We start from the raw sequence: 25,543 nt of genomic DNA, 5'->3' as shown, positions 1-25,543 counted from the left end.
TCTGTGTGATGCTTCAAGAACATCCCATCTGGTAGCTTTCAGAAGTGTCCAGTTACATCATGCTCATGTGTTTGCACTTGAGAGCACATCACACACAGGAATGGGGCTGAGAAGAGGTGAACCTTGCCCATGACTGTCCCCCTTAAAGTGTGTGTACACACGGGGGCATCCTCCCTAGTAGGTATAAGCAGTCCAGATCAGGGGTGTAGTCTGTCATGGTCACCCAGTGGTCCTGGAACATGTGAAAGAGCTTGTAATGGCTTTCAGCATGCCAAGACAGGAGAGATGGCTGCCTGCAGTGGACTGCTGGATGCATCTTTGTGCAGCTGCAAGGGGACTGGAGTGCTGCACAGAACGGTAGTGGCAGTTCCTTTGCAAGCAGAAGTGATTCTTACCTTGTGAGCTCCCAGTCTGGAGTCTCTCCAGACACTGCTCCATGCTGCTGACCTGGCTGTGAGACTGGAGTAGCTGGGAGGGCAAACTTTCTCGGCAGTTGGAAATGATGGGGCAAGGGCTGAGGAGTTCAAGTATCGCTGCCTGCTCTGAAGTGGTGGTGCTCTACAAATTTTCCTAGAGTATATCTGTAGGGAGCAATCTTGTAAACCAGTGGGAACTGAAAGGAGTCCAGCTCCTCGAGGCTAAAGCTCAAAGTGGGGCTGCTCAAAACAAAGAGCTGGATACAGAGCCTGTGGGAGCTGCTGAAAGGCATCTGAACACTCAGGTAGGGCTAGTGGGGAGAGTTTGGAGGGGGCGTTAACAGCGGCCACTGGCAGACAGCTGTTCTGCCGCAGGATTGATCTGCAGACTCCGAGTGTGTTGCAGAGCATCGTCCAGGTGCTGTTCAGGGGCTGCTTTCACCAGCCTGCCTGTGCAGAGCGTCATTCCTGTGCATGCTCGGGTGGGGAATGCCCCCTCCCCATGTGGTGCCTCCTGGCATGTCTTGCTCTGCCCCACACCGTGCAGGAGTGCTCTCAGTCCCCAGCTCAAGCTGGAGCTCAGCTGTTTAATAGGATAGGCAGTTAAAATGTTGAAAGCTTATTTACCTTTTCACAATGTTTGTTACTTTAGAGCTTAACTCCTGAAGTTAGGGCTTTACAAGAGCAGTAGGCTTGCAAGGATTGCTTAATCAATAAGAAGGAAATTTATTTCAGACTCCTTGATTATGTTGTTCTTTAAATGAAATGGGCGGGATTTTCAACAAATCATGGTGGGGCCTTCAGTTCTGTTTTTAGATGACTTGGACAAAACCCAGAAGAAAAATATTATAAATCCTTTGCTCTGCAGACTGAGTTGTTTTTTTTTAACAAGGTAATTATGTTTTTATGGCGGGTTAATCTCTGCTTTCATCATTTGACTCTTGAAGTTGTGTTGCTGGTTTGTTGTTTCCCCAAGATAACCTGTCTCAGTCTATTCTCTTAAATACAATAGCCCCTTCCCAGGCTTTGGTTGAGTCTGTGTGCCATGCTGTTAGTCATGTGTCTGGCTGCTGCTGTCTGTGAGTTAGACCCGTGAAAGTGCTGACACTTTGTCAGATCTTAGGTTCTCTTTTTACCTTACAGATGTGATGCCTCTTCATTTTCCTGCAATTGCTCATTTAAACCATCATTATTGCAGGATTATTTAAAATCCGGTTTATTCTTCCATCCTGTGTCCCCCATTGCTGATCAAAAAGCACTGATTTTGGGGAATATTCTTTTACAGCCTTCAGAATTTCAGTGGGATGTTGTTTTCCTGGCTGAGACTTCCAACTACAGAGGTCCATAAGGACGCATCCAAGTCTTTGGCTGTATGTATAAATAACTACTGGGATGGCTTAAAAATACTGAACACCTGGCAGCTGACATGGAAGAGACTGGGTTCCTCCATTGGATCCAAAGTGACTTTGGTGAATGTTCAGTTCATTCTTTAGCTGGAAGTGTTTGGCTAAAGTTGGGCTCTGTTTTTAAACTGCTCTTAGCTGTCACTCTCTTTTTGTGCATACAAATGCCATTCAAGTTTAATTCCCCAATCTGTATATTAAGATACTTTGCACATTATTGTTTGAGGCAAACTTTCCTCCTTGTTGCCCTCTTTGGGGCTTCCTTCCTTGTCTGTAGCTTGCTCTTAATATCGCCCTTCTCTTGACTTCCTTGCACAGTTGGGGTTACAGCTGTGCACTGTTACGTGATGTGTTTGGAATGTTGCCTCTCCACGACCACCACACCGGGTACCGCAGGCTGCAGTCATCTTTGGCCAAGCTGAGACATCAGGTCAAGGAGCTGGAGGGACATGACAGTGTGTGGAGCTGCAACTGTGACATTTTGGGGAATGTGAAATGAAAGGAGGCTCTGGGAAGTCCCAGAGAGTGGTTTCAGCTTTTTCCTGTCACAAGACTGGTTCTGAATGCCTCTTTGCTTTCCCACACATGACCAGACACCAGTATGTCTACCCCATCCTGTGACCTTGCACACAAAGTGCTGGCCCAGACGAAAGTAGAGGTGCCTACTGAGCTTAAAGAGAAATCATTTTTATGGTCAGATCAAAGCAAGTCAGTGATTCTCCTGGATTTGGCACCTCTTTGGAGAAGGGGCTGTCTTGCAGATGGGATGGAGCCAAGGTGGCCGGCCAGGTCAGCTGCTGGTGAACTCCTGTGCTCATCCTCGCTTTGTCTTGAAGAGCAGCAGCTGGAGCTGGACAAAGTGCTTGTCACTTGGTGCCTGTGTGGCAGGTCCCTGCTGCTGCAGCAGCTGCTGCTCTGACCCAAAGGACTGCTGCCTTACTTGGAAGAAACCTGCGTGGAAAAGGTCCTGATCTCGCCTACATTTGGGAACCTTCAGAAGAGCATCCCCTGTCAAACGTCTGGTCTAAGTCCTTTCAAAGTCAGTGGGACCTGGGCACAAACTTGGAGCATCGCTGAAGGCTTTTATCCTGGTGAAAGGGCTTTTTAGTTCCACGAGTTCACTTTCTGCTCAGGTCTGAGCCTGTCTTTCGTTGTGATGACTGACACGGGACCTGGTGGGACTGCTACCTCGTGCTAATGCTTTTTCTGGCTGTTTGGTGTTAAACGTGCTCTGTTTCCCCAGGAAATGAAGTATCATCAGACTGTGTAGTCTGTTTAACAGCAAGCTTGAAGTAGTTTTTTGCTGATGATTTGATATAATCTGTTTTTATGCTGTTCTTCTATTTTAAGTTACATTGCATTGGACTTTCTTCCCTTGGTATAAATTTTACATGATAATTCCTTGAAACTGCCCTAGAAATATTGAAAAGAAGTAAATATTCACTGGGATATTGTTGGTGCTGATTTACAAGAGTTAAGTGTATTAAAAATGAGTCCATGGAAAATGGATAAGGAGCAGTCATGGTGCTGGATTTACTTAAGAACGTTTTTAGGTCTCAGAACAAACCTGTTGCTGTACTTTGTTTTATTTCTAGAGATTTTTAACTAAGTAAACTTGATTAATTTCTACTGAAGTGTGAAGCAATAAAGCAGATTACAACAATAGGTGGTGGGTAAAGGCAGAATGATTGTGGAGGGGAATGTGACTTAGGATGCTGGTTTAGGAAGGTAAGATAATGAAGTTTGATTAATTTTCTCCTTGGTTTTCAGTCTGCATCACTTACTCTTGTGCTTTGTACATCAGCAGGACTGCTCACAGGCTGAGGGGCTTTTCTGGTTTAAAATTCTGGATTGGGAATTAGTGCTGATGTGCTTGTGTCCAGGATTTTCTTTTTATTTTGAGGAAGAATTTCAAAACTGGTCAATACAAACTGATTTTGTATGGTATGAGAACAGTTATCTTGACTGACTTAATTTTTAAAAAAAACTGGTGCAAGCCAGATGTCCAACTTCCAAACCAATGTTTTTGTAACTATTATTCATGACAGTTTTGTCATCTTATTTTCCAGGCTCTAGAAGAACAAGAGATTTCATATGGCTTTCAGACTTGGCACCTCAGAATAATGATACTTTATAGAGGCAACTTTGTTTCTTACACGAGTATATTAAAACTGAAAGAAATACAGTCTCCATTGCTCTTTGGCCTTTGTCTAAGGGGACTGACTTGGGGTCCAGGTGTAAAGGCGAGATATAGGACCAGTCCCTCATCATTTGGACGTGTGCACCTTGTAATTGGTTTTGTTACTTGATTCTCTCTCAAAGAGCAGGAATGGGTTTTGCATGAGAAGATAGTAACAAGTTTGTGGTTTGGGTGGGTTTTTTAAAGTTTGGGTTTTTTGGTGGGTGTTCTTTGGGGTTTTTTGTTTTTTTTTTCCCGATTTTCATTTGTTTGTTTTTTTAAAAACATCCTATTTTTTTTGGCATTAGAACTTGAATATTGTGCTGGAGCCAGTGCAGGGTCCAAAAAGAGTGGTGGTGAGCATTGGTTTTCTCCCTCATCCTGGGGATGACATGGGGACAACTGTTGTGCTGTAAGATCCTGGGTGAAGACTGAGGGCTTTGGTGCTGATATGCAGGTAAATGCTGGGATTGAGCGCTCTCACTTTCCTAGCAGTAAAATCAAAGTTCTGAGCTTTGCCCTGGTTTTACAGCAGAGTAGCTAATGTGTTAATAGCCTATGGTAATGTGCACCTTTCTTAGCAATCAAGACAAAGCCTCAACTTACTTTAAACTGGTGTATTAATAGCAAATGCGTGAACAATGTATGTTTTTAGTAGATACCTACGCAGCATAACCTATTCAGGTTTTTTGCTTTAATGACTCTATTACCCTGAAAAAAGGAAGCTGAAAACTTTTGTGCTCTGTGCTGAGTTAATCTTTGAAGGGAAAAAACCTCCTTTTCTGTGCAAATCTGCTTAGCAGAATGCTCTCAGGTGTTCGCAATGTGACTTTTAGGAGGATGTCATCTCTCCAGTGCCTGTGTTCAGGGCTGGTTGTGTAGTGATGGATGAGTCCAAATGGAGTGATGAGCCCTTTATTTAAGGGGAGGGTCCTGGTTGCCAAAAGAATGGATTAATCTGCCATCCTTTCAAGGGCACTGAGTCTTTCCCTGATGAAGTTCTCCTGGAGTGTGATGGGTGCCACAACTCATTTGCAGAGCTTCTGGGAGCCTGGAGGCTTAGCAGTGCTGGATTTGAGAGAGGCAGAACTGATCTCCAGTCCTTTTACAGAGATTCTGTCTCCAGGCTGAACTGGAAGGGTTTGGAAAGTGTGAAATTTGGGGTGTGTTGGCATTTGAGATTTCCTTTTGCTGTGTTTTGGATCTTTTATCCTTTGTGGGGTTTTATGCATAAAGATGTGTGTTATTGAATATGGTGAATAGATACTTGGCTTCAGGGTGTTTTTTTTCTGATTGCATCCCTGTGACAAGTAATTTCCAAGTGTGAAAATTGCTTTGATATCTTTATTCAGGACTCACTCAGTAAGGCATTGCATAACCTGAACAAGGGAACAGAATCAAGTCTTTGGAGAGGATGGCTTCTCCCTCCACAGGGGCTTTCACTCGGAAAAGGCAGCTTGCCTACCCGTAGAGCAAGGAGCCTGCCAAGAGCACCAGTGCTGGGCTGGGCTGCAGGATTGCACGTGCATTTCAAGTTTTCAGCCCGTTTTGGTCCTTGCCAGCTAGGAAGCTCTGAAAAATATGTTGTGAAGTCAGTTTGCAAGTCGAGCCCTTTCTTGAAGGGAATAAGAAATATTAATGAAACTTGAGAAGCCGGCTTTTGAAGTGACTTCCTGCTCATCACCTAATATCGGCAAAGGATCTGTGAAGTTGTGTGAAAGAAAGAGCAATTTTTGTTTGGAGCCTGCACCATAATTTCTTCTCCCCCAAGAGTGCTTTTTCAATTTAAGCAATGCAGTGTTTCTATTGACAGTATTGGTTTTGTTATTGAGATTTATTAGCTGCAAAAATATGGATTTATGTTGAGGAGTCTGTGAATGAAATGTCAGTTTCTAACAATAAAATTATATCTAACGAAGGTATGCAGGTGTTCAGAATATCTGAATTCAAGCTAGCAAGTTGCGATAAAAAGCTGGGGTTTATTATATTTACTTCCAAATGGCAGGACACTGTTACCCTGCTTTATGAAAGCAGCAAGTTCAAGTGGCACGATCCAAGGTAAGGGTCTTGTAGGACCCCAGCATGTGGTTTGGATGAGGAGGTTTGTTTACTCTTTGCCCTTTGTCCTGGCCTTCTCCAGTCCTGCTCCTGCTGCCTCCCTGTCACAGCTGGAGAAGGGAGATTCTCCCCTGCCCCAGCCAAACTCCTATCAATCCAGCAACCTGCTCTTCGCAGCACAGTTGACGTGTTCACCCTTCTCTCTTCCTCCTGAGATTAGACCTGGGATGTTTTATGAAGAATAATTATATTTCATCTACAAAAAGATGAATGTTGAGGAGGAGGGAATTAAAAAGAAATGATAAAAAAAAAAGCATCCCCAATCCCTCTTGGTTATTGAAGCAAGAAGGGAGCACTTTGTCAAACTGACATATGAATCCTTTATTAACATCTTCTGGGCCAGCAGATGCCTGGAGAGCAGTTACACCTCGTGGGCTCGGGCTTGGTCTGAGGTGTATTCATGGTTTGGCTTTGAGACTTGGCTATCAGCAAAACAGGCACATGCAGAAAATGTTCGTTTGCAAATGTTATAGGACTAGGAAAATTTTAGGATGGTTTAAAAGGCAAATGTAACCGCCTTGGAAACAGCCAGAAGCGTCACTGCTGCTGCATGCTGCTCTGAGGGCTGGGCGTTGTGCTGGGCTTGGCATAGTTGGGACGGCTGGGGAGGGCACCCCGCTGCTCTCCGAGCTGGGCTGCGGAGCTGTCGCGGTGCCTGGTGGTGTGTTTCAGTGTGAGCTGCTGGAGGGCTGCAAGCAGCAGCAGCTCGTCTGTGGGTTCACCTGAGTCTTGGCCACCCTGTGGAGGACAGAGGCGCCTCCTCTTCTGCTGGCCCCTGTCATGACTTTGAGCTCTGGCCATGGGGCACTGCTGTTGCTGGGGCAAGGGCATGAGACACTCTTTTGAGACAAAAATTTTGGGTTTTTTTGTCTGAGTGAGAGACCAGGATCTCGGATCCAGTTAATGAAATGTTGGGGTTTTTTCATTGTGAGTATCCTTCCCTAACCCTCTACAGTTGTTTGTTTGGTTGTGTTTTTTTGTGGGTTTTTTTTTGGTTGGTTGGTTGTTTTTTTCCTTGTGCCCTGTTCTGACATTTAAGGGATGCAATGCTTTTTGGAGTAGCTTGGAAAGATTTTTATCAGGAGTTGCCTAAAGGGAAAATAATGCTTTTTCCCAGGTTGGTTCTTCATTCCTTTGTCCTCAAGTCTACTCTGTCTTCAGGTGTTTGGGGAACAGAATGCTGAGCTGGCCCTTGTTGAATTGTGGTTTTGGGACCCCATTGTAAAAGGGTGACAGTTGCTATGTAGTTTTCAGAGTGTAATGAGAGAAAGCATAGTATCTCTTTCTTGAGCATGCTGCCAACACTGATGTGGTCTGCCCTCCAAGAGTAAGATCTGAAAGACTTGAGGGAGCAAGTCATAGTGTGGTGTATGCCAAAGTGGTTCTTGGTGGTTTTCCTTCTTTTAAGATATTTCTTGGACAATATGCTGTATTAAGGTGCCTTTAATGGACCAAGTACCACATACAATCCCAAAGAAACTTCATGTTCTGTATTTTAGAGAAGTCTGCTATGATAACTTGAGCAAAGGTTTGGGAAGGCAAGGGGTATTTGTATAAAATTGCTCACTTTCTACCAATATGTTCAGTGTCCTGTGTGGGCAAAAGCACCTCACTGAATGCTTTTTATACCTGAGAGATTGTGGATGGAGAGTTGGAGAAGTTTGTCAGAACTAGGCAGGATCACGGAAACACATTGTCCCTTTGCTCCCAAGTGCTGTGAACTGGCCTGAAGGAACATCTCCCAGCGTGAAGGACTTGCAGTACCTGATGCTAATTGTCCTTAAGCAGCAGCACAGGCCCCTCGTGGTGCTATTTTGGCAGCTCTTAAGGATGGGCTTTTTGCTTCTGGCATGTATTGTGACCCGTGCTCATTGCTGTTACAGTGATGTGCTCTGTCGGAGTAGAATCTCCTCCTGACTCAACTCATTTACCAAGGGTAAGAGTAAAAGCATTGCTGACCCCTGAGCTTTGGGACAGAGAGGGGATTTCCTGGCAGAGAAGGGTGGTCCTGCAGGAATGCTGCTTCGTGGAGCATGGAGCATGTGTGGGTGCCTGGAGGAACCCAACAGTGATGCTACTTAACCTCTTGGGAGGCTGCTGAGTTTTTTCAGCAGGAACAGGCTCCTCTGTCCTTTACCCTTCCCCTACACAGTGAACGCGCTGTGACCTGCAGCCGTGCAACAGTTTTGTTGTGTGCCTTGCAGAGACAGAAAGCGAGATGGCCTCTCCTCCACCACTCGGCTGCAGATTGGAACAGAAGCACAGAGCAGTCTAGTGCAGTGTTCCTCTGTGGACCTTCGAGAAGGTGGGTTGGGCCTGGAGTGCAGCCAAAGAGGCTTCATTTGGCTTTTGAGTATTCACCTGAAAAAATAACCCTTTAATAGACAGTTATTCTGTTTCTCTGATCAGCTCTTTGTAGAGCATGCTCTTCAGGATGATCTTAATCAGGAAAAGGCTGAAGATTGCTGCTAAATGCTGTCCTATTGCTGGGACTAGATGAGCGTATTCGGTGCTCAGAGCAGAGGGTCACGTTGGAGCAAGGATGCATCTTGCTTTCCATGCAGACGTGCAGGCATTGTGCCATATAACTGCTCTGAACTTCATGTTTTTCACAGAATTATTTTTAAAGTTATTCTGACTTTCCCAGCCTTGAATAGATTTACTTCAGCATACTTAACTGCTCTTCTCTCTGCTCCCAGCTCGTCATTGAGGTCTGAATTGCTGGTTATTTAATCTCCCTTGATTATAACAGCATGTGCTGCCTATTGCCCTCTCAAATTGCTGTTTTCTGCTGATACTCACCTGATCTAAGGAAAACTTCTCTAACAGGTGCTGCTTGTAATCCTTCCTCGTGGAGATGGTCTGCATACTGCCCTCAGTTCTCCTCCTGAAAGGCACTTGAAAATCTGCAACTCCTAGATGGGCAGGATGGAAGTTGTTGAGGTGGGAAGGCACCTCTGGAGGTTGTCTAGTCCAGCCTTCCTGCCCAAAGCAGGATCAGCTCGGTGGGCTGACTGCTGACTATCTCCAAGCATGGCAATTCCTGAGCCTCTCCAGGCAACCCCTGCTGATGTTCAGTCACCCTTCTTCCTGTAGAAATTTCATTTTAAAATGCAATTTGCTGTGCTGCAGGCTGTGTCCATTGTGTCTGGCCCTTTCCCTGGGCACTGCTGGGAAGAGTCTGGCTCTATCTGCTTTACTCCCCCCACCAGGTATTTATTTACAAGGGCATATTCTCTTGTGTTCTTTCCCATCTATTATTTTCTTTTGCTACCTGTTCGGCACCTGTGATCCTGCTAGGCCTGGGAGCTGCCCCTTCTGGCTGGCTGATTGTCTGCATAAGGAACTTTTTGGTGTAAAATAGATGTGGTTCCACACCCTCAACTTTCACCTATTTGAAAGGCTCGTTATTCTATTAACTTTTTCTTTTCTGTTAATGTTATTCTCATGGCTGTCTGAAGTGAAATAATGGTTGCTTTTCCTGGAAACGCAGGACGTAAAGCATTGCAGTCTGGTTTTATATCCTGATGGTTTAGATCATTAAATTCTCAGGGCTTAAGCTCTTATTTCTTGTTTTTCAGTGCTTATAAGAGGATCTCCTGGGGCCCTATTGTACAACCAAATACAAATAATACATTAATAAACCAGGATTGTGTATTTGTACTGCCAGCCGTCTGTAAGGATTACTTGTATATAACGTTTTGTGGTATTAGGCCCTTAGTCATTTTGATCTGTCCCTTCTACCAACTTTTAGAAGTGGTTTTTCTCTCTACTCAGACAATGCTTGAGAGATGTTGCCCTCTGGAAAGAGGTTTCTTCAGTCACAGTATTAATTTCTGATTTTTCTACGATTTTTCTGTATCCCCTTTAGCAGTGTTTTAGTTTCTTTACCTGCTTCTTTCACTACTGGTTGTGATTAGTTAATACAGTTCTGATAGTTCAGTTATTGAAGTGATGGATAATATACACAGACTGCAGCCATTACTTGTCAGTTAGTGCTGCCCTGTGGGGGGAAAAGCCCTTTTAATGTGCTTGTAGCAGTTTTAGTTTTATGAAGTACTTGAACTTTAAAGTTAGACTTCTAAAATTATCTAGGATGTATATTGGAGAGTATTAAAAATGATAATTAAATGGGAGAAAAACCCCCACCTCTGTTCATGCAAGCCTTCATTGCTGTAAGGAAAAACACTTGCTGAAGCATCGTATTTAATGTGCATTAGAAAACATGATAAAAGTAAGCTGGTAATGTTTCATCCTCTCCACAAAACTGTTCATGCAATATCACATTTACTTGGCTCTGACAGCCTGTGTTCACTCTGTTGGTCTGAAATTCGAACCATGTTTTGGTGGCATTTATGTTCCGTCCCTCTGCGGAACGAGTGTAAAATGAAGAAATGAGTTGTTTGGGGTTTTTTTGCAGGAAAGTGTTTGCGTGCCTCAGCCCGGTTCCAAAGTGGGAGAGAGAACAAACTGTTAGAGTTATAAGAACAAAGCATAGAGAGTGATTAGGAATTGGCCCCTGAAATACATTCTTTAGATTATAGAGGGAAGAAGTCCCAACAGTTGCACGCACCAAGATGCTGGGCAGAGGGATACCCCGCTCACCCAGGCTTGCAAGATGGCAAGTGACTGGGCTTCAGACACCAGAGGAGAGGGGAGGGAAGGCTGGCAGACTGCTCAGTGGTCATCATTGCACGTGGCTGTCCTCTGCCAATGTAAGATCTTTTGCAAATGTTTATATTTTTGCTGGTCCAGTTGGGTTTTGGTCATGTGCGGCTGAGTTCATGTCCCCTTGCTCCAAGGCAGAAGCAGCGGTTGGTGGCTATGTGCCTTCACACCAGCTTTCACATCACACCTTCCTTTTGTGTTGGTGGCAGCCACTGGGGAGCAGGGCAGCTCTACCGGTTGCTGTCAGTATTTTGTGGCCTTCCCTGAACCTGCCCCATCTGCTCTGGTAGTTACAGGGACCACTTGGGAAACAACCAGGCATGTATAAAAAGTTGACAAGAGCTGGAGGCTGTGCTTGTGGTCCCAGGAGGAGGCAGGACTCAGTAAGGTCAGTCCCATGTTTATGAACCCCAAGGGAACCATGTCTTCTGCATCAGCAGAGGATTAAGCCATGTGTTTAAGACCAAGCAAGGAAACCTTCCTCTCTGCTGCCTCCTGGAAAGCTGTCCCAGGGAAGAAGTCCTGGTGATGGCTGTAAGTGCAGTGCTGAGGACTGGCAAGTAAGAATCAAGTGTGTATTTTTATTTTTTTCCTCTTTCATAACTGTTTGTGTTAATCTTTGCAGTCTGATTTCATCCATCTTTAATAGACTAGACTTGAGTTTTTTTAATATTGCTTCCACTATATTTTGGCAAGAAACACGAGCTATGGGCTGTCCCCTCCAGCGTGGTCTCCTTTGGACTGTGGGTGCGTTTGGCACATTCATCTGCCAGCAGAGATGGAGGAGTGAACCACTGTGGCCCCGGCAAAATTGCAGCCTGGTTCTCTGAAATCAGACTGACATTCCCAGAGTCATCTCCCTCCAATCAGTTGACTTCAATTTTTGCTGCCCACAAAGATGCTACTAGTATTTTTATTGCTGCAAGTGGCGCTTTCAGCCTCCAGAAAATGTTTTCTATCCTTTTGGAGAGCTCATAAAGGAATTGAACCTTGAGAAAACACTTGGTGGCATTTTCTAAGCTTGCTCCAGGCAATGTGGCAGTACTGTAAATGACACTTGTCACATGTGTCCTTCAGGGTAGCAAATGCCCTCCTGAACTGCCAGCATTTCAGTTGCCTAAAGGTAACTCTACTCAGTAGAGGCTACATGCAAAGCTCTAGTCTGTCCAGTTCACACTTGGGCTAAGTATAAGTCATCTTCATTAGTCTGTAGGAGCTTTCCATACATCTACTGATATTATTTGTTACCCTTAATTCCAGCACTTGAGACCAGTTCCTGCCTGGTTCAGTGTCCTGTTATCTGTACGGTGTGTTCAAATTCCCCAAATAGCAACTATCTGCTGTCTGAAGATCAAGTGACTTTTCTAAGACTTTCATCCCACAAATGGATTTCCTGTGTTTTATTTCTCTGTGTTAAGGCTGAGATTTTATTTTCTTTTTTTTTCTTTTCCTTTTTTATATCCTCCACTGCTGCAGACTGTTCAGTCAGCAGTGACAATGCTGCTCGTGCTGGATTTGACGGGATGCACTATCCCACTCGCTGTGTGCTCATTGCCAAGCTATGTTTTCGATGCACAGCAGGCATCCAGAAGTTTGCTCTTAATTTTAGCCCAAAACCATCCTGACAAAAAAAAAAAAAAAAAAAAAAGAAATGCCCTGAAAGGCTTCAATTCATGGTGGACTCCCCACTCTGATAATTGCCCGGAGGACCTGACCCCCCAGTTTGAGGACTGGGTCTGGATCAGCAGCCTTTGGTAGGGGCTGGTATTAAAATATAATTTTTTATTTACTGTTGCCTTGAAGCTGCCTGCATTTGTTTACCACTGTGAGCTGACCTTTGGGGAGACATTTCTCGATTAATTGGGTATCGAATCACTTCAGACAATTGACAGGCGTGTGTGTATTGGAGTTTTTCCTCTTGTTAGATATTTTTCCTCTCATTTCTTCTTTCACTGTTATGTGGCAAATGATGCATTTATTCTTTGTATTAGTTCATTGTTTTTCACTTTAGTAGTTACCCATTGATTTCATACTTGACTGTTGTCTCTTGGCCTGAACCTTTCTTTTGCCAATCCATTCAAATCATGAGTCTCTTGTTCTTAAATATGTGCTTATATGCTATGGGTAAAGTAGAAGCCAGCTATTTTAGTTCTTGTAATATTTGGCCTTCAATAATCATTCTCTCAGTAATTCTTTAAATTTACTTTCCACAGACTCTTTTAAAAAGCAGCTCTACCTTTAATTATTATCTCGAGACACTGATTCCATGTAGGTCTCGAATCCTCACTCATGTTTATCCCCCAGATAATTTTGCAGGTTTACTGGTGCTTTAGGTTCCCAAGATGACAGACAACAGGCAGTGAGTGCATTGGCACACTTCTGTCTGCGTTCACTTTGGGTCTCTGTACATACGTACCCTGGAGACCTGCCCCTGGCTGTGTTCAGCTGTTAGCAGGAGGAAGAAGATGCTCCCGGTTTTTATTTGTTTGTCCTCTAGTTATTTATTAGTAAATACTCTGGAATGTTTCCATAGCAAACTGGTGTAGAAAATGTTTTTTTTCTTTTTTCCCTGTGGAAAACATAGAAATGTGTTTTAGGTAAGTGATGTTTTTCTTTTTATACAGAGGGCAAAATTCACTTATGTGGCATGTAGGTGAGAGGCTCTGAAGTAAAACATGGCTAGTTTGTGGACTGGTACTGGGAAGTATCGGTTTTGTCTGGGGAGGGGTAGTAGCCTGAACTTTTTAATAGCCTTGGACTGGGACTGAGGGTCCCAGGATCCGTCGCTGCTTTGCCCCTGACCAGTGGATGCTCTCAGAGGTATTGCAGCGGGAAACAGTCTGAGGTTTAGTGATGGAAAGTTCAGTTCTGTAGCAGATTTTCTTATTTGCTCATTCTCCTGGGCTGAAAAATATAATGAACTGAATAGCGTGCCTGCTTCCCACATGTGGTGCTGAAGTTCAGGTAACCTTGTGCCATGAGCACGTCACGGGTGATAGGTAAGGGACAATCTGCTAACTCAGCCTGAGTCTAAGCCTGGACTTTCTGGAGCAGGAGAATTTGATTCCAGCCCTTGCTGCGCCGTGAAGTCCCAGCCCTGCGGTACAGCCTGGCCCCAGCCGTGGAGCCTTGGGTTGCTGTGGATTTGTTACAGTCCTTTTTGCTCTGGCTAAGCTGTCTATAGTGTGCCTAGGAAAGGAAATGAGTTAATTCAAAAAACAATCTTGCTGGAAGATTGCTATATAAATATATTCCAGAGATAAGTGAAATAAAACATTAGTGGAAGATAAAGGGAAGGAGTTGGGAAAGATGGAAACAAGCAGACATAAGTAGTGAGACTGGATTTTTTCCATGGTAAGTGCTTGTATTGATGGTAGAAGTCCTTTTGTCACCAGTAACTTCTTTGGTGAGCAGCCCTTAGTGGGAAAATCAGAATAACTCCAAGAAGTTCTTAGACTGCTGTCTGGCACCGTGCACAGAAATAAGTCAGTTCTGGGCATCTTGGAGAGGCACGGGTGTGATGAGGAGCTGTGGTGCTCAGCAGCAAGATGGAGAGGACAGATTAATGCAGGGATGCTGCCAGGCAGAAATCCAGCTGCCCTGCTGCAGAGGGTAATGAGGGGTGGATGCTGCTCTTGTAGTCGTTAGCAATGCAGCTACTGTCTTTGTTCCTAATGCTTTGCACCACGCTTTTTACTAGGCTAGGTCATAAGCAGAGTATTTTCAGTGTTTCCTGGTTGTGATTTTAATTGCTGCTTTGTGCTTCCCATAAAATGTTCTGTGTAACTGATCACGGGAGAGCCTTTTCTCTGCGATATTGTACCTAATGTGCTGGAAGAGTTCGCGGACGGGGGCAGACAATGGTCTGTCTATTCTTGTTCATCCTGTCCAAAAATCACCAATGCCAGATGATCCAGCTGGAGGAAATAAAAATGTCTGTATAGCAACTAATGGTGAGATTTTATGCCTGGGGAAGCAAATCAAAGAGAGAGAAACTTCCTGGTTATTTTCCCATTAAGTTAAAGCTCCTGTAAAATCAAAGTGCCTGGAATGCACAGAGGGGTGACAAGTCTTTGGATGGCAAAAGGTGGCTCGGCTCACAGATGCTGCGGAGAGGAGCTTTCTTGAAAGAACAGGTGAAGTGACTCCTGATTTGGGTCTGGTTTGTTTTAGCCCTTGAGTTCTTGGAATAAATTGATAATTTTAATTTTTTTCTTCTGTTTGAAAGCATGTGCAAGGCTGGAACATCCTCCCTGTGTCAGAATGTGTTGCTAATGTAACTTTTCCTTTATTTCAGAAACAGCGCACAGTTTATAGGCTGACGCTGGTGAAAGCTTGGAATGTGGATGAACTGAAAGCCTATGCTGACCTCATATCCCTTGGTAAACCAGACTTCATTGAGGTCAAGGTGAGCTGCACACACCTATTTTATTTCTTTCCATCAGTATTTTACTTTTTAATTCCCCATTTCCCACGCCCCCCAGTCTGAAACTTATGCAAGTAAAAGCAATTCTTCCAAAGATTTCAGTCATGCATAAGGAACTTACCTCTTGCTTTTAAAGTGAGACAGCCAGGTTTCTGATATTTTATGTGTGCATTTGGAGTAGTCTTAGTGTTATGCAAGACAAGCTTTGTACCAGCTGGCATCAATTTCTGCTCAACAGAATCATAACCCTGTGGTCTATTTTGTATTTTTCATGAAAGCAGAGACTGATAAATAGATGTTCCTTCTTTTATGTTAACCAACATTTTAAACAAAATATTCTGAGACAAGCTGGTCATTCGTGGTATTATTCTTCCTATCCTGGCCTAAAATTCTGCCTGGGGAAAGGGTAATCATGTCTGGCTTACTAATGTGGTGTTTGTCAGGCTGTGCAAAACAGGGAAATATTACCCTCTGGGACTGGAAGAGCTACTAACAGTAGCATGTGAAATACAGCAGGGCAGGAGATGCTTTATCTTGGGATTAATCAGTTTAGTATATAGAGAATGTAAAAAAGACATATTGAAGGTATTCTGTAAAGAACCATTATCAGCATTTTCATCCAGCAGCTCCTCTGCAGACCAGCACGTTTACTTCAGGGCTGTGTTTTTGCAGCTCTATTACTTCTGGACTTTCTCTTTTCTTTCTCTCTTTCCTTTTCTGAACCTTTACTTACTGCTGCTTTGAAGAAAAAAAACTGAAGTTTGCTTCAGTTTATGAAACAAAACCCCAAGATTTTGATATGATCAGTCCTGAGGTCTCTTTCTCTCTGAATGTGCTGCTGAAGTTGATAGCTTAATACAAAATAAGATTTTGAGTGTGGTTTTGGGGGGAAAAGCCTCAGTTTTACAATGCGTATCAGACTGCTTTATATTCCTCAGGTAAAACCTAGAAGGAGGAGTGCTCCTATGGGGCCCTTCCCACCTTGCATCTCCTGACGCTCTTACTGCAGCCTGGTTGTACAAGATCCTTCCAGCATGTGAGGAGCTCGGAGATGAGTGTGCATGCCAGCATGGAGTGTGAGGCTGTCAGCGTACATGCTACCTGGACTGCTCTGGGTGTAGTGACTTTAATTAGTAAAATAAATCAGGTGTAAGTTAATCCACGTTCTGAGCGCACGTTCCTCTGAGTTGTCTCCAGGGTGAACATCTGTCTCCTCTAAGGCAGAGGGCTGCTGTTCACTTTGCCTGGGGAAGGATTCAGCCTCATAGTCATGGTTTCCCAGCAGCTTGGAGCTCAGTTCTCCCAGCAGCTCTTCCCTGGCAAAATGATGCCTTGGACTGCCAGGGAAATAGGTGAGAAAGAGGTGGTTATAGATGTATTCCTGGAACTCTTCCAGCTGGGACAGGCTACTGCCCACACTGCTTCAACTGAAAATGTCATCTTTGCACTCCAAGAGCTTCAAAGTGCTTGTTAGATCTCAACCAGCGAGAGCTTTTCTCTGAGGAAAGGATATATATTGAACACTTCGCCCTGTTTTGCAAAAGTATCAGCTGAGGTAGACAGGGGCTGTGTGACTTTCCCAAAAAAACCCATGCTGCATGGTAGTGTAGCTGGGGGTTCAGCCTTACTCCTGTACCTGCCAACACCAGCTGCTAAGGGAGTTCAAAGTGGTTGTGGGACACAGAAGGCAGAGGAGGGGATGTAGAGGGAAAGCACGCGCTCTCTGGCCACATGCTGTTGGGTGGGTTTGGGACTTTTCATGGACTGATAAAAGTGTGATTTTGGGAATTGTTTTTATTTTTTAGAGTGTATGCTGTTTAATGTTACTTAAACTTGGAAGCAGGATGCCTTCCTCAATGTCATGTTTTCAGAAACATGATCTATTTCTAAATTTCCAGCAGGTAAATGAATATCTGCAGGTGTTGTCGCTCAGGCAGGGGGGTGATCCTGCCAGAGCATGGTGTCTTCAAGCTAAGGGACAGAACATCTTGTGCCTCAGTTTCTTCCTCTGAATGATTTAATGTTGTGCCTATACTGTGGCCCCAAAAGCAGTCTGTAGTTGGCATGTGGAAAGTCTCTTTTTCTTTCCAATCCCAAGAGCGGTACTCAGGGACACAGGGAAACTCAGGTTTAAGCCTTTTCAAAGGATGCAGCATCTTTCCACCTTGTCTCCGCTAGTTGCTGTACTTAGGCTGGGAGTGGTGGGGAAAGTCTTCCCTTCCCTGGTTACAGCTCTCATTAAAAACGCAGTGCAGCGTTTCACAACTTCATCACAATCTGTATACTCAAAGTCCAAAAACCATCGTCTACAGTTTGCTCTTTGTTTCCAGTCTAGTGGAGGGAGGATGATTTTCCAAAGCTCTCAAAACCATACAGCAAGTCTGACAGCAGCTAAGCCCCACAAGACAGAAGTGAGCAGCTGAGTACAAGAAAATGCACTAATTCCTTTTCAGCTTCAGCAGCAGCAAATGAATTGTCAGGGCGCTGCTCCACCTCGTTCACCAGCAGGCTCTGAAATAGTCTCTGGTTTTTTTCCATTTAATTGAGCTTTTATAGAGCTATGCTGTCCCATTATCTTAATTTTGAAGACAGGAAGGCAGGGCTCATATACTTGGAAGTATGAAGCATGCCATTGTGAGCAGCATTGCTGGAGCACCCGTTCATAGCGGGAGCTGAACTGGTCTTATCGCTGTCTGAAACAAATGGTGCAACTCTGTGCTGGCACAGTATTTGGGGTCTAAATGGTATTTCCATCCTTCTAAAAAGTCACAACATTTTGTGATGACTTCCCTGGAGCAGGGGATTGGCTTGACACTAGTTGGTGTTTAAATAGACCCAAAGTTGGACGAAAAGTCTTGCTCGCAGATTTATTTATTTATTTATTTATTTTAATATGAGATGTTTTTATATGAGAGCAGTGTTTTAACAAAGTTGCCTTTCTTCCTTGCCTCTTTGGAGCAAGTGTAATGTTCCAAAATGTGTGCACTTGATGCTCTGCAGAGGGGAAGTAGCTCACACTAAATACAGTATTAGCCCAGTCAGTGGCCTTATTTATTTCACATAGTTTCATCTGCCAGTTCCCGCTCAACAGCAGCGTTTCTAAAGTGTGGAAGACTTGGCTCGGTTGGGAGGCGCAACGGCTTTCTTGTCTTGCTGCACTATCTGTGACTTTGAAATGTGAGGGGATTACACGGTTTCTCACCTCAAGCGTGGAACCAGTTTTTCCCTTTTCTTGGCCAGGAGGAGCAAGGGACGTGTTCTGGACTGGCTGATAAATGACGAGTTGTGTTGCTGCGGGGTAGTGAGAGAGTCCAGCCCAGTACCAGTAGAAGAGGCTGACAGAGGGGATGTCGTCCTAAGGATGGCTTCCTTGCTTGGCTGTCCTTTGAAGTGTCGACTGATTGCTGGTGGGGTGTTGTGCCCCCCCTGCGCTGCTGGTGACATTGGTGTTGCTGCTGTGCCTGCACTCAGACCCTTACCCTGAGGTCTGACCTAACTAAATTAGTAGGTTATCCTCCTTTGCATTCAGCTGTGTCTACAGACGGCTTGTTTTCATCTGATCATCTTTAATCCAGGCTTGCAAAGCTCTTTTCCAATGCCCTACCCATGAGATCAGCCTTCTCTTATGGCAGGATCACTGGTGGAGGTGGCTGCTGCAGTGGTTTCAGAGGCATCTGAGCTGTGCTGTTGAGCAAACCGGGGTCGAGAGTGCTTCAAGGTGCTTCGTTGCTTCTGCCTCTGCACCTGCAGGGTGAGGCAAAGAGCTGGTCCATGCAGTATTTGACTGCTCTGGAATAAAAGGTACACAGATCTTCTCAGCAAAGGAGAACAGCCAAAGAAGGGCTGCATCATTCCCCCCCAAAGCCTGGGGGTTTGCGATTGTGCAGGCAAGGCGTACGTGAGCAGAGTGATCACATAGGTATAACCCCACAGCATTCAAAGTGATGATTGATTCAACAGTAAATAAAGTCAGGAGTTAAATTCTGACGCAGAGGAGGACAGGTAGGGTCGAGCTGTGTTCAACTCCATCACTCGTGATTGCTGTCGGTATTCCCTCTCATGTGCTCTATGTATTAAGCTCCACTTGGACCAAAACCTCCTGCTGGTGTGTAACTGGCCTTTAGTCCAGCCCCAGTAGTTGTGGTGTTCACACAGCATTTGTGACCTGGAAATTGTCCCCAAAAGACTTTATATTTTTGATTAAAAGTAATTTCTTGTGTTCCTTGGAGAAGGAAGCATATTGAAGAATCTGTTCGGCATGTGGCTTAGCTTTTTTTTTTTTCCCAACACCCCAGCATGATAGCTTAAAAAGGCAAAGACCAGGTCCTGCTCAAAGCAAATAAACAAAAAAATATTACAAGAGACTGCAAAGTATCTGCCAGAAAATGAGGCTCATCTCAGCAGGATTTCCTGGTTAAATACTTCAGATAAATGACGTTCATTTAAAATGAATGTAGCTAATCCACTGTTGCTCCGGAGGGGCTCATGGGGTGGAGTGGATAGAGATTTAGATTCTTGCAGGGCTTAATACTTGTTCTCATTTACATGAGTATTCTACAGCAGTGTAACTCTGTGGGACCCTATTCTCTTATTTAAGCCAATAGAAATTAGCCTTGACTACCCTTGTGTAAAACCCAAGAAAAGGAAGAATCAGTAATGTGGTTATTAAATACACATCACTTTTATTGTTGTAGTCTGCTTTAATGCCGTAATGTCACTGTCATAGTTGTACCAATTTGATTGTTATATTTAAGATCTAGAATGTACAACGCATCTTTTTGCAATGTTACCCTCTTTTTGTTTTAAAAGCCGGAGGCTTGTGTTGATGTGCAGTATTTTGCCATTTATATTCCTTCTTAAACCAAAGGGGCAAAAGGGTTTTCATATGAAGCGTAAGTGGGTCCTAAGGAACTCATTCAGCTAAGTGGAGCACGCTGCAGGGTCATGTTAGTGCAAAGCCAGAGAAGTGCACAGAAACCCAGCCTGGACCTTTGGGCATTGCAGACAGATCACGGAGCAGCTGGGCACTCTTGCACATTTAATTGTGGCCGTGTCCACGCATCCCCTCTGCACTGTCCGTAGCTTTAAGGTGGTGCGTATGCAAGTGTGCATGTCAAGTGCTCGACCTTACAAACGTGGCTTTTCATTTTGGAGCCACTTCTGCGATGGTGTGGGAGATCGGGTTGCTGTGGTTGGAGCCGCAGGTGAAATGACATCCCCGGGGAAACGGTCTGTGTTTGCTAAAGTGAAGCTTCATCTTGCAGCTTTTGCTTCCTGCCTGAGCAGAGCCTTGCTGCTTCTCTCCATCTGTTTTAATTTAAGAAGAACAAAAAAAAGCCTACCTGGCTTGTCCTTTGTTCAAAGGCTGTTCATACCGTGGTGCTGTCTGAGGGCAGGACTTGGGCAGAACGAGGATGAGAGTTATGGCACTGCACAGAATTTCCTCAAGCCTTTGTGAAATTAGTTTTCAGCCACTTGAAAGCACTTGTCCCTGATGATTTTTCTGCAGCTCCAGCGCAGCACCCTTGCGCCAAGGTGGTCGTGGTGGATGAGCTCAGTGTCCAGTGGAGCTAAGGATGATCTGGTATGGCAGCTCCTGCTCTGGGCATCCGAGGCTTTGCTATGAAATTAAAATGACCAAGTAAACGTCTGGAAGGAAGGACCAGGGGGAAGTACCTGTTCCGATCTGCTCAGTCTTGTCATACTAAACAGTAAAGATTATTTAAGTGCTTAAAATAATGAGGAAAATGAGCTCTGCTTTAATGAGTTTTTAATTGCATGCAGCATGAGGCGATGGTCCCCACCTGTCAGAAAGCTATTCAGAGTCTTGCTGCCATTCCAGTTTGCATTTAGGTGAAGAGAAGGTGAAGTTAAAAAATCTCCTCTCCTAGTGTCTGCTATAAAATAAATCCAAGCAATGTATAATTTCCATGCTTGAAAAAGAAAACTACATTGAGCACTTAATGTCCTCTCCACTGTGAGCCATGGGTCCAAGGACAAGACATGAGGCACAGATGGTCCAAGGTGTCCGGGAAGGAAGTGGCAGGGCTGCCTGGGGCTGCATCACCCCCCTGTTGTGCTGTAGGGCAGTTGGGCACCCGAGGGGGTCTGGCTCTGCTGAATAAATCCCAGTTGCCCTGGACTGCTGTGGAAAGCTGCCTCCAAGTGTGTCTGAGCAGCCCCTGCTGAAGGCTGCTCCTTTCCTTGTTAGCATCTGTGGGTGACAGAGGCAGGGACCCAGCTTGATATTTCTGTTGATCCAGCTAAAGGTTACAAGTTACTAATAGATGTGTCAGAGGAGTTCGACTTGACACTAGTGGTCTTTTTTCATGCTGTGAGTACATAGTAAGGCTCGATAACAAGTTTTGTTGCAAACATAGGTGAAGGACTAAATTTTGAATTTTCAAGTGACCCTGCCACACAGTTTCATCGAACAGTCAGGCTTTACTCCAAGCCTGTGGTTTGGTAAAAATACATTTCTGAAATTGAGGAGGAATTTTTGCAGTCCAGCACTGGGCTTGGGTGCAAACATAACCCTGATGAAAATCTGAGCTAAAATGGATTGTTCTCATCTATTTTTTTTTGTGTTTCAATGAAGATTAGTATCCAAAATAAGTGGGAAGCGCAGGGCATGGAAATTGCATTAGGCGTGTGAGGCTTTTAGATATGACCAAGGGAAGCTGTAGAAAATAAAGAGCGTATGGAAACTGGTTGTGTGTGATGGCACTGTGGTGCTGTGCTCAGCCAACAGTCTGTGATAATAAATTTCCATGGCTCTGAGTGCTTGCTTGCAGGAGGAGAGCTACAGCTATGTACTGTATTTTGCAGCTGGGGAAACTGAGGCTGTGTAGCGGTGGGTTGTAGCAAAGCAGGTCAGTGGCTGAAAATTCACCTCCTGCTTTTCAGTCTAAGCCTTTCTGTTCCTCCCATCTCCCTTTACAGTCACTCTTTTAACAGGGCAGAAAGAGTAGGGGGGTGAGTGATTTAACAGTGGCCATTTCTCTCTCAATATCTATATGGCTCAATTTGAAGAGCTGGAATGAAAGGTTGTGTCCAGCATTTCAGAGTTTAGCTTTTACAGGAGGAGTTCCTTTGACTTCAAGGGAGTTGTTGAAGATTTATAGGCCCCTGTAGCCGCGATCTGCATATAGCCATACATGTGGCGCATCTGGAGAGCTGGTGTTAAATATTGGGGTTAAGCTGCATAACTAACCATTTCCATTCCCACTTTTCAGATTTAACTGGCACAAAAAAAACCAATGTCCTTCGTTTAAATCAACTTGAAAGCGATTATTAAAAACAACCAATGAGCCTGAATCCACTCCAGCGAGGAGCAGACGTGCATGAGAGCTTGTGTATATAATTTGGACAACACTGATGCTCGGATCATAAGCATTTTTATTGCAGAGAGTGCAATCTATCAACATGTCATTTGAGGCTTTTTATATTTGTCTTGGGTCAGGGCTGCCCTGGTTTTTAAACAGTGGCTCTGTCACTCAGCAGCTTGGCTGACACTTTGTTCTTCTGCTAATTTACATGAGTCTCAATTAAACAAATTTATAATTTGTGGGCTAGGAGTTAACAAAATTCTCTTGTTCAGTAATTAAGTTGGGAAGCCTGGAGTTTGAGTTGAGAAACAAAGCACTGTCATATTTAGTTCCCCAATAATCTTTCCTTCATAGCCCCGTGGATTAAAATGATTGCTGGCTGTGGAGATCTCCAGCAAGGAGCCAGATCGCAGCAGAAGAAATATGCTTCTCGCTGCAGCGATAATCATCTTGGCACGAGGCGTTGCTCAAGTACAGTTGTGCACTCTTGGCTCTGTTACAGCAGCATGGAAATCCAGAGCACGCCCAGCACGGTTGCTGTGGATTTGTACTGGCATAACTGAGAATAGCTGAGGTGCTTTTCAAAAGGCTTTTGCATTTCAAGGTATTGGCCAAAGCTATGTGGCATGATTAGGATGGTAAAAGCACCCTTATTACAGATTAATTAAGAGGCAGCATCATTGATGTTGCTGCTGCAGGAAAGTTGATGTAAGAGCTTAGAGTGCACAATAGAATGGTTTCCTTTTTTAATACTTGATGTCTTAATAACTGTCTTCGTGTATTACTGAAAAATATAACATGACCGCCCTAATCAACTGCTCACATTTTTTAAGTGGTATCAGCACTGTTAATTAACTCAAGTTTTAAGAAGTTGGGGAAGTTGAAAGCTGATGTGCTTTCACTCGGTGTGCTGCTAAGCTGATTTTCATTGATTTGTGCTTGTGAATTAATCAGCCATCCGAGCACTTAGTTATTCCATTTGCCTCTGTGCTTTCTTTGCTTGTAAATGATATCTTTGAAGTTTATTAAAAGAATGAGTCATGTTGTAGCTTCCTAAGAATTTTCCCTCTCTGTAGTCATACATTTTCCATGCTGCTCAAATCATAATCTGTATAATGAAAGCGGGGAAAATATTGCTATATGGAGCTGCGTCTATACAACTGAGCTTTGGAGATACATATCCTATTATTTGCGTGGCTGGCTGGTGTAATATAAGAACACTTAAAATCTTTTTCAGACTTTCAGAGCCAAGCTAAAAAATTAATGTACTTCCCTGTTTAGCACTTCCCCGACTTGTCTGCCGTTGTGCACAGTCAACCTGCTTCCACGCTGGCTCTGAGTTATGGTGTGCGGCTCTAATATCCTTTCCTCGGGTGGATTAATCGAGGAGGTACCTCATAAATTTACCAGCAAGAAAGTAATTGCTTCCAAAACTTGTACAGTTTCTAATTAGCATGAGTCTGTTTCTTTTGTAGCCCTATTTAAGCACTGTGTGGCTCACCTTGCTCTAATTTTAAGTGTTTGCAAAGGGTCTGTCTCTGTTTATTGCTGGACATGACATGTTCAACTTTAATGTAGGTGAATTAGGTCTTGGGAGCGCAGCGTCAGCTGGGACCAGGTGCCATAAACATAGTGTGGATGCAAATGCCACTTAAAAGAAGTAGAAGTGTTCTTCACAGAGGAAGAACATGAAAATGCAAAACATAATCATCCATAAAATTTTGTGTGCTCTGTTTTAAAGACCGATGCTTGATGGGATTTTGTGACTGGAGTAACAGCTTAGCCAAAGAGCAAAGGTGGTGAAACCACCTAGAGAGGTACAGAGCAGTTGAGCTGATGTCTAGAAGGAAAGCTGTTTCTTGTGTGAGTTTGCCCGTTTGGGTGCCAGTGGGTTTGTGACCTGTGTTGTAATACCACAGGTTAAACCAGCTGGATGAGCCTTTAATTAATTTTATCTGGAAAGAAACAAATAAGCAAAAATACGTCTCAGTAAGCCACATTCTACTGAGCTAATAAAGATGAAACACAGCAGTAGTGAATTTGGGGTCATGGCTAAGACTAAATAAATCAGTAATTCAGGATGTTCAAGTAATCAAATCTCCAAATTAAGAGCAGCTGATCTCAAAATTGTGAGGCTGGAGTGGAGTGGGTTGTAGGAGAACTTGAGGGGTTGCAATCACTGACAAGTGATTGTTACAGGGTATGGAGCTGGCTGCTGCAGGGGATGGGTATTGCAGTGACCCAGAGGACCTCAGCTTCTGTTGAAAGTAAATCACCCAAACCAGCAGTGCTTGTGTCTTGGCTTTGTGTAGGGCACAGCAGGAACATGTGTGTCCCACTCCAACATGCTCTCCTTTGGTCAGTTTGCTGTATTGGGTGGTTGGGAAGGGAGCTGGAGCAAGAGCCCAATTATCTCTGCTGAGTTAATACAGTTAAATCTGACAAAAAGATATCTATAGCCACTTCTAAATTAGTGACTAGTTCTGAGTGTCCTTCCAGAAAACGATCAGAAAAGGTGTTTCCCCAAAGATTCCTGCCTGTTCACAGTGGTGGGCTATAGCGCTTTGCAAGCCAGTGTGCAGTGGAGAACTTCTCTTTGTGCTCTGGCAAAGGGATGCTTGTAGTGCTTGTCACATCAGCCTGCATGTGCTGGGTGCTTCCCACCCCGTGGATTAGCTTTTTTGGTTTTGGGTGCAGATACGCCGTGCCAGCACTGCATGACCTTTACTTCTGCCAAGTCAGGGGAGATCAGGAGCGATGGGGTCTTTGGGGGCGCATGAGCGATGGTGCTGGCCTTTCAGCTGGCAGACAGCGTTGGGTGGGAGATTGATTTGTGCTGATCGCCAATCTTATGGAAAAAAATCCTTCTATGTTTCTTGTGGATGTTCACTCTGGGGCAATTACCTCACTTCTGTGTTTCACAAAGCAGCATGGACTCTTTGTGGAGTGGTAGGATTATAGAAATTCCTCATTTGTTCTGGTGGCCTTTGACTAGAACAACACAA

The 25,543-nt window shown here is 44.3% G+C and overlaps 1 protein-coding gene across 4 annotated transcripts in view; it reads left to right on the top strand.

Moving 5' to 3' along the window:
* LOC104353289 (S-adenosyl-L-methionine-dependent tRNA 4-demethylwyosine synthase TYW1-like) overlaps positions 1-25,543 on the top strand; it is a 102,835-nt gene that overhangs the window by 61,593 nt on the left and 15,699 nt on the right. For all 4 annotated transcript variants that reach the window (XM_086475187.1, XM_086475188.1, XM_086475186.1 and 1 more), the window contains exon 13: positions 15,082-15,192. In XM_086475187.1, the coding sequence (XP_086331313.1) occupies positions 15,082-15,192 (111 nt within the window). The remainder of the gene's footprint in view (positions 1-15,081; positions 15,193-25,543) is intronic.

This window comes from Leptosomus discolor, chromosome 18 (genome assembly GCF_034619465.1).
Source record: "Leptosomus discolor isolate bLepDis1 chromosome 18, bLepDis1.hap2, whole genome shotgun sequence".
NCBI classification, from domain to species: domain Eukaryota; kingdom Metazoa; phylum Chordata; class Aves; order Leptosomiformes; family Leptosomidae; genus Leptosomus; species Leptosomus discolor.
This window is presented reverse-complemented; position numbering and strand designations above follow the sequence as displayed.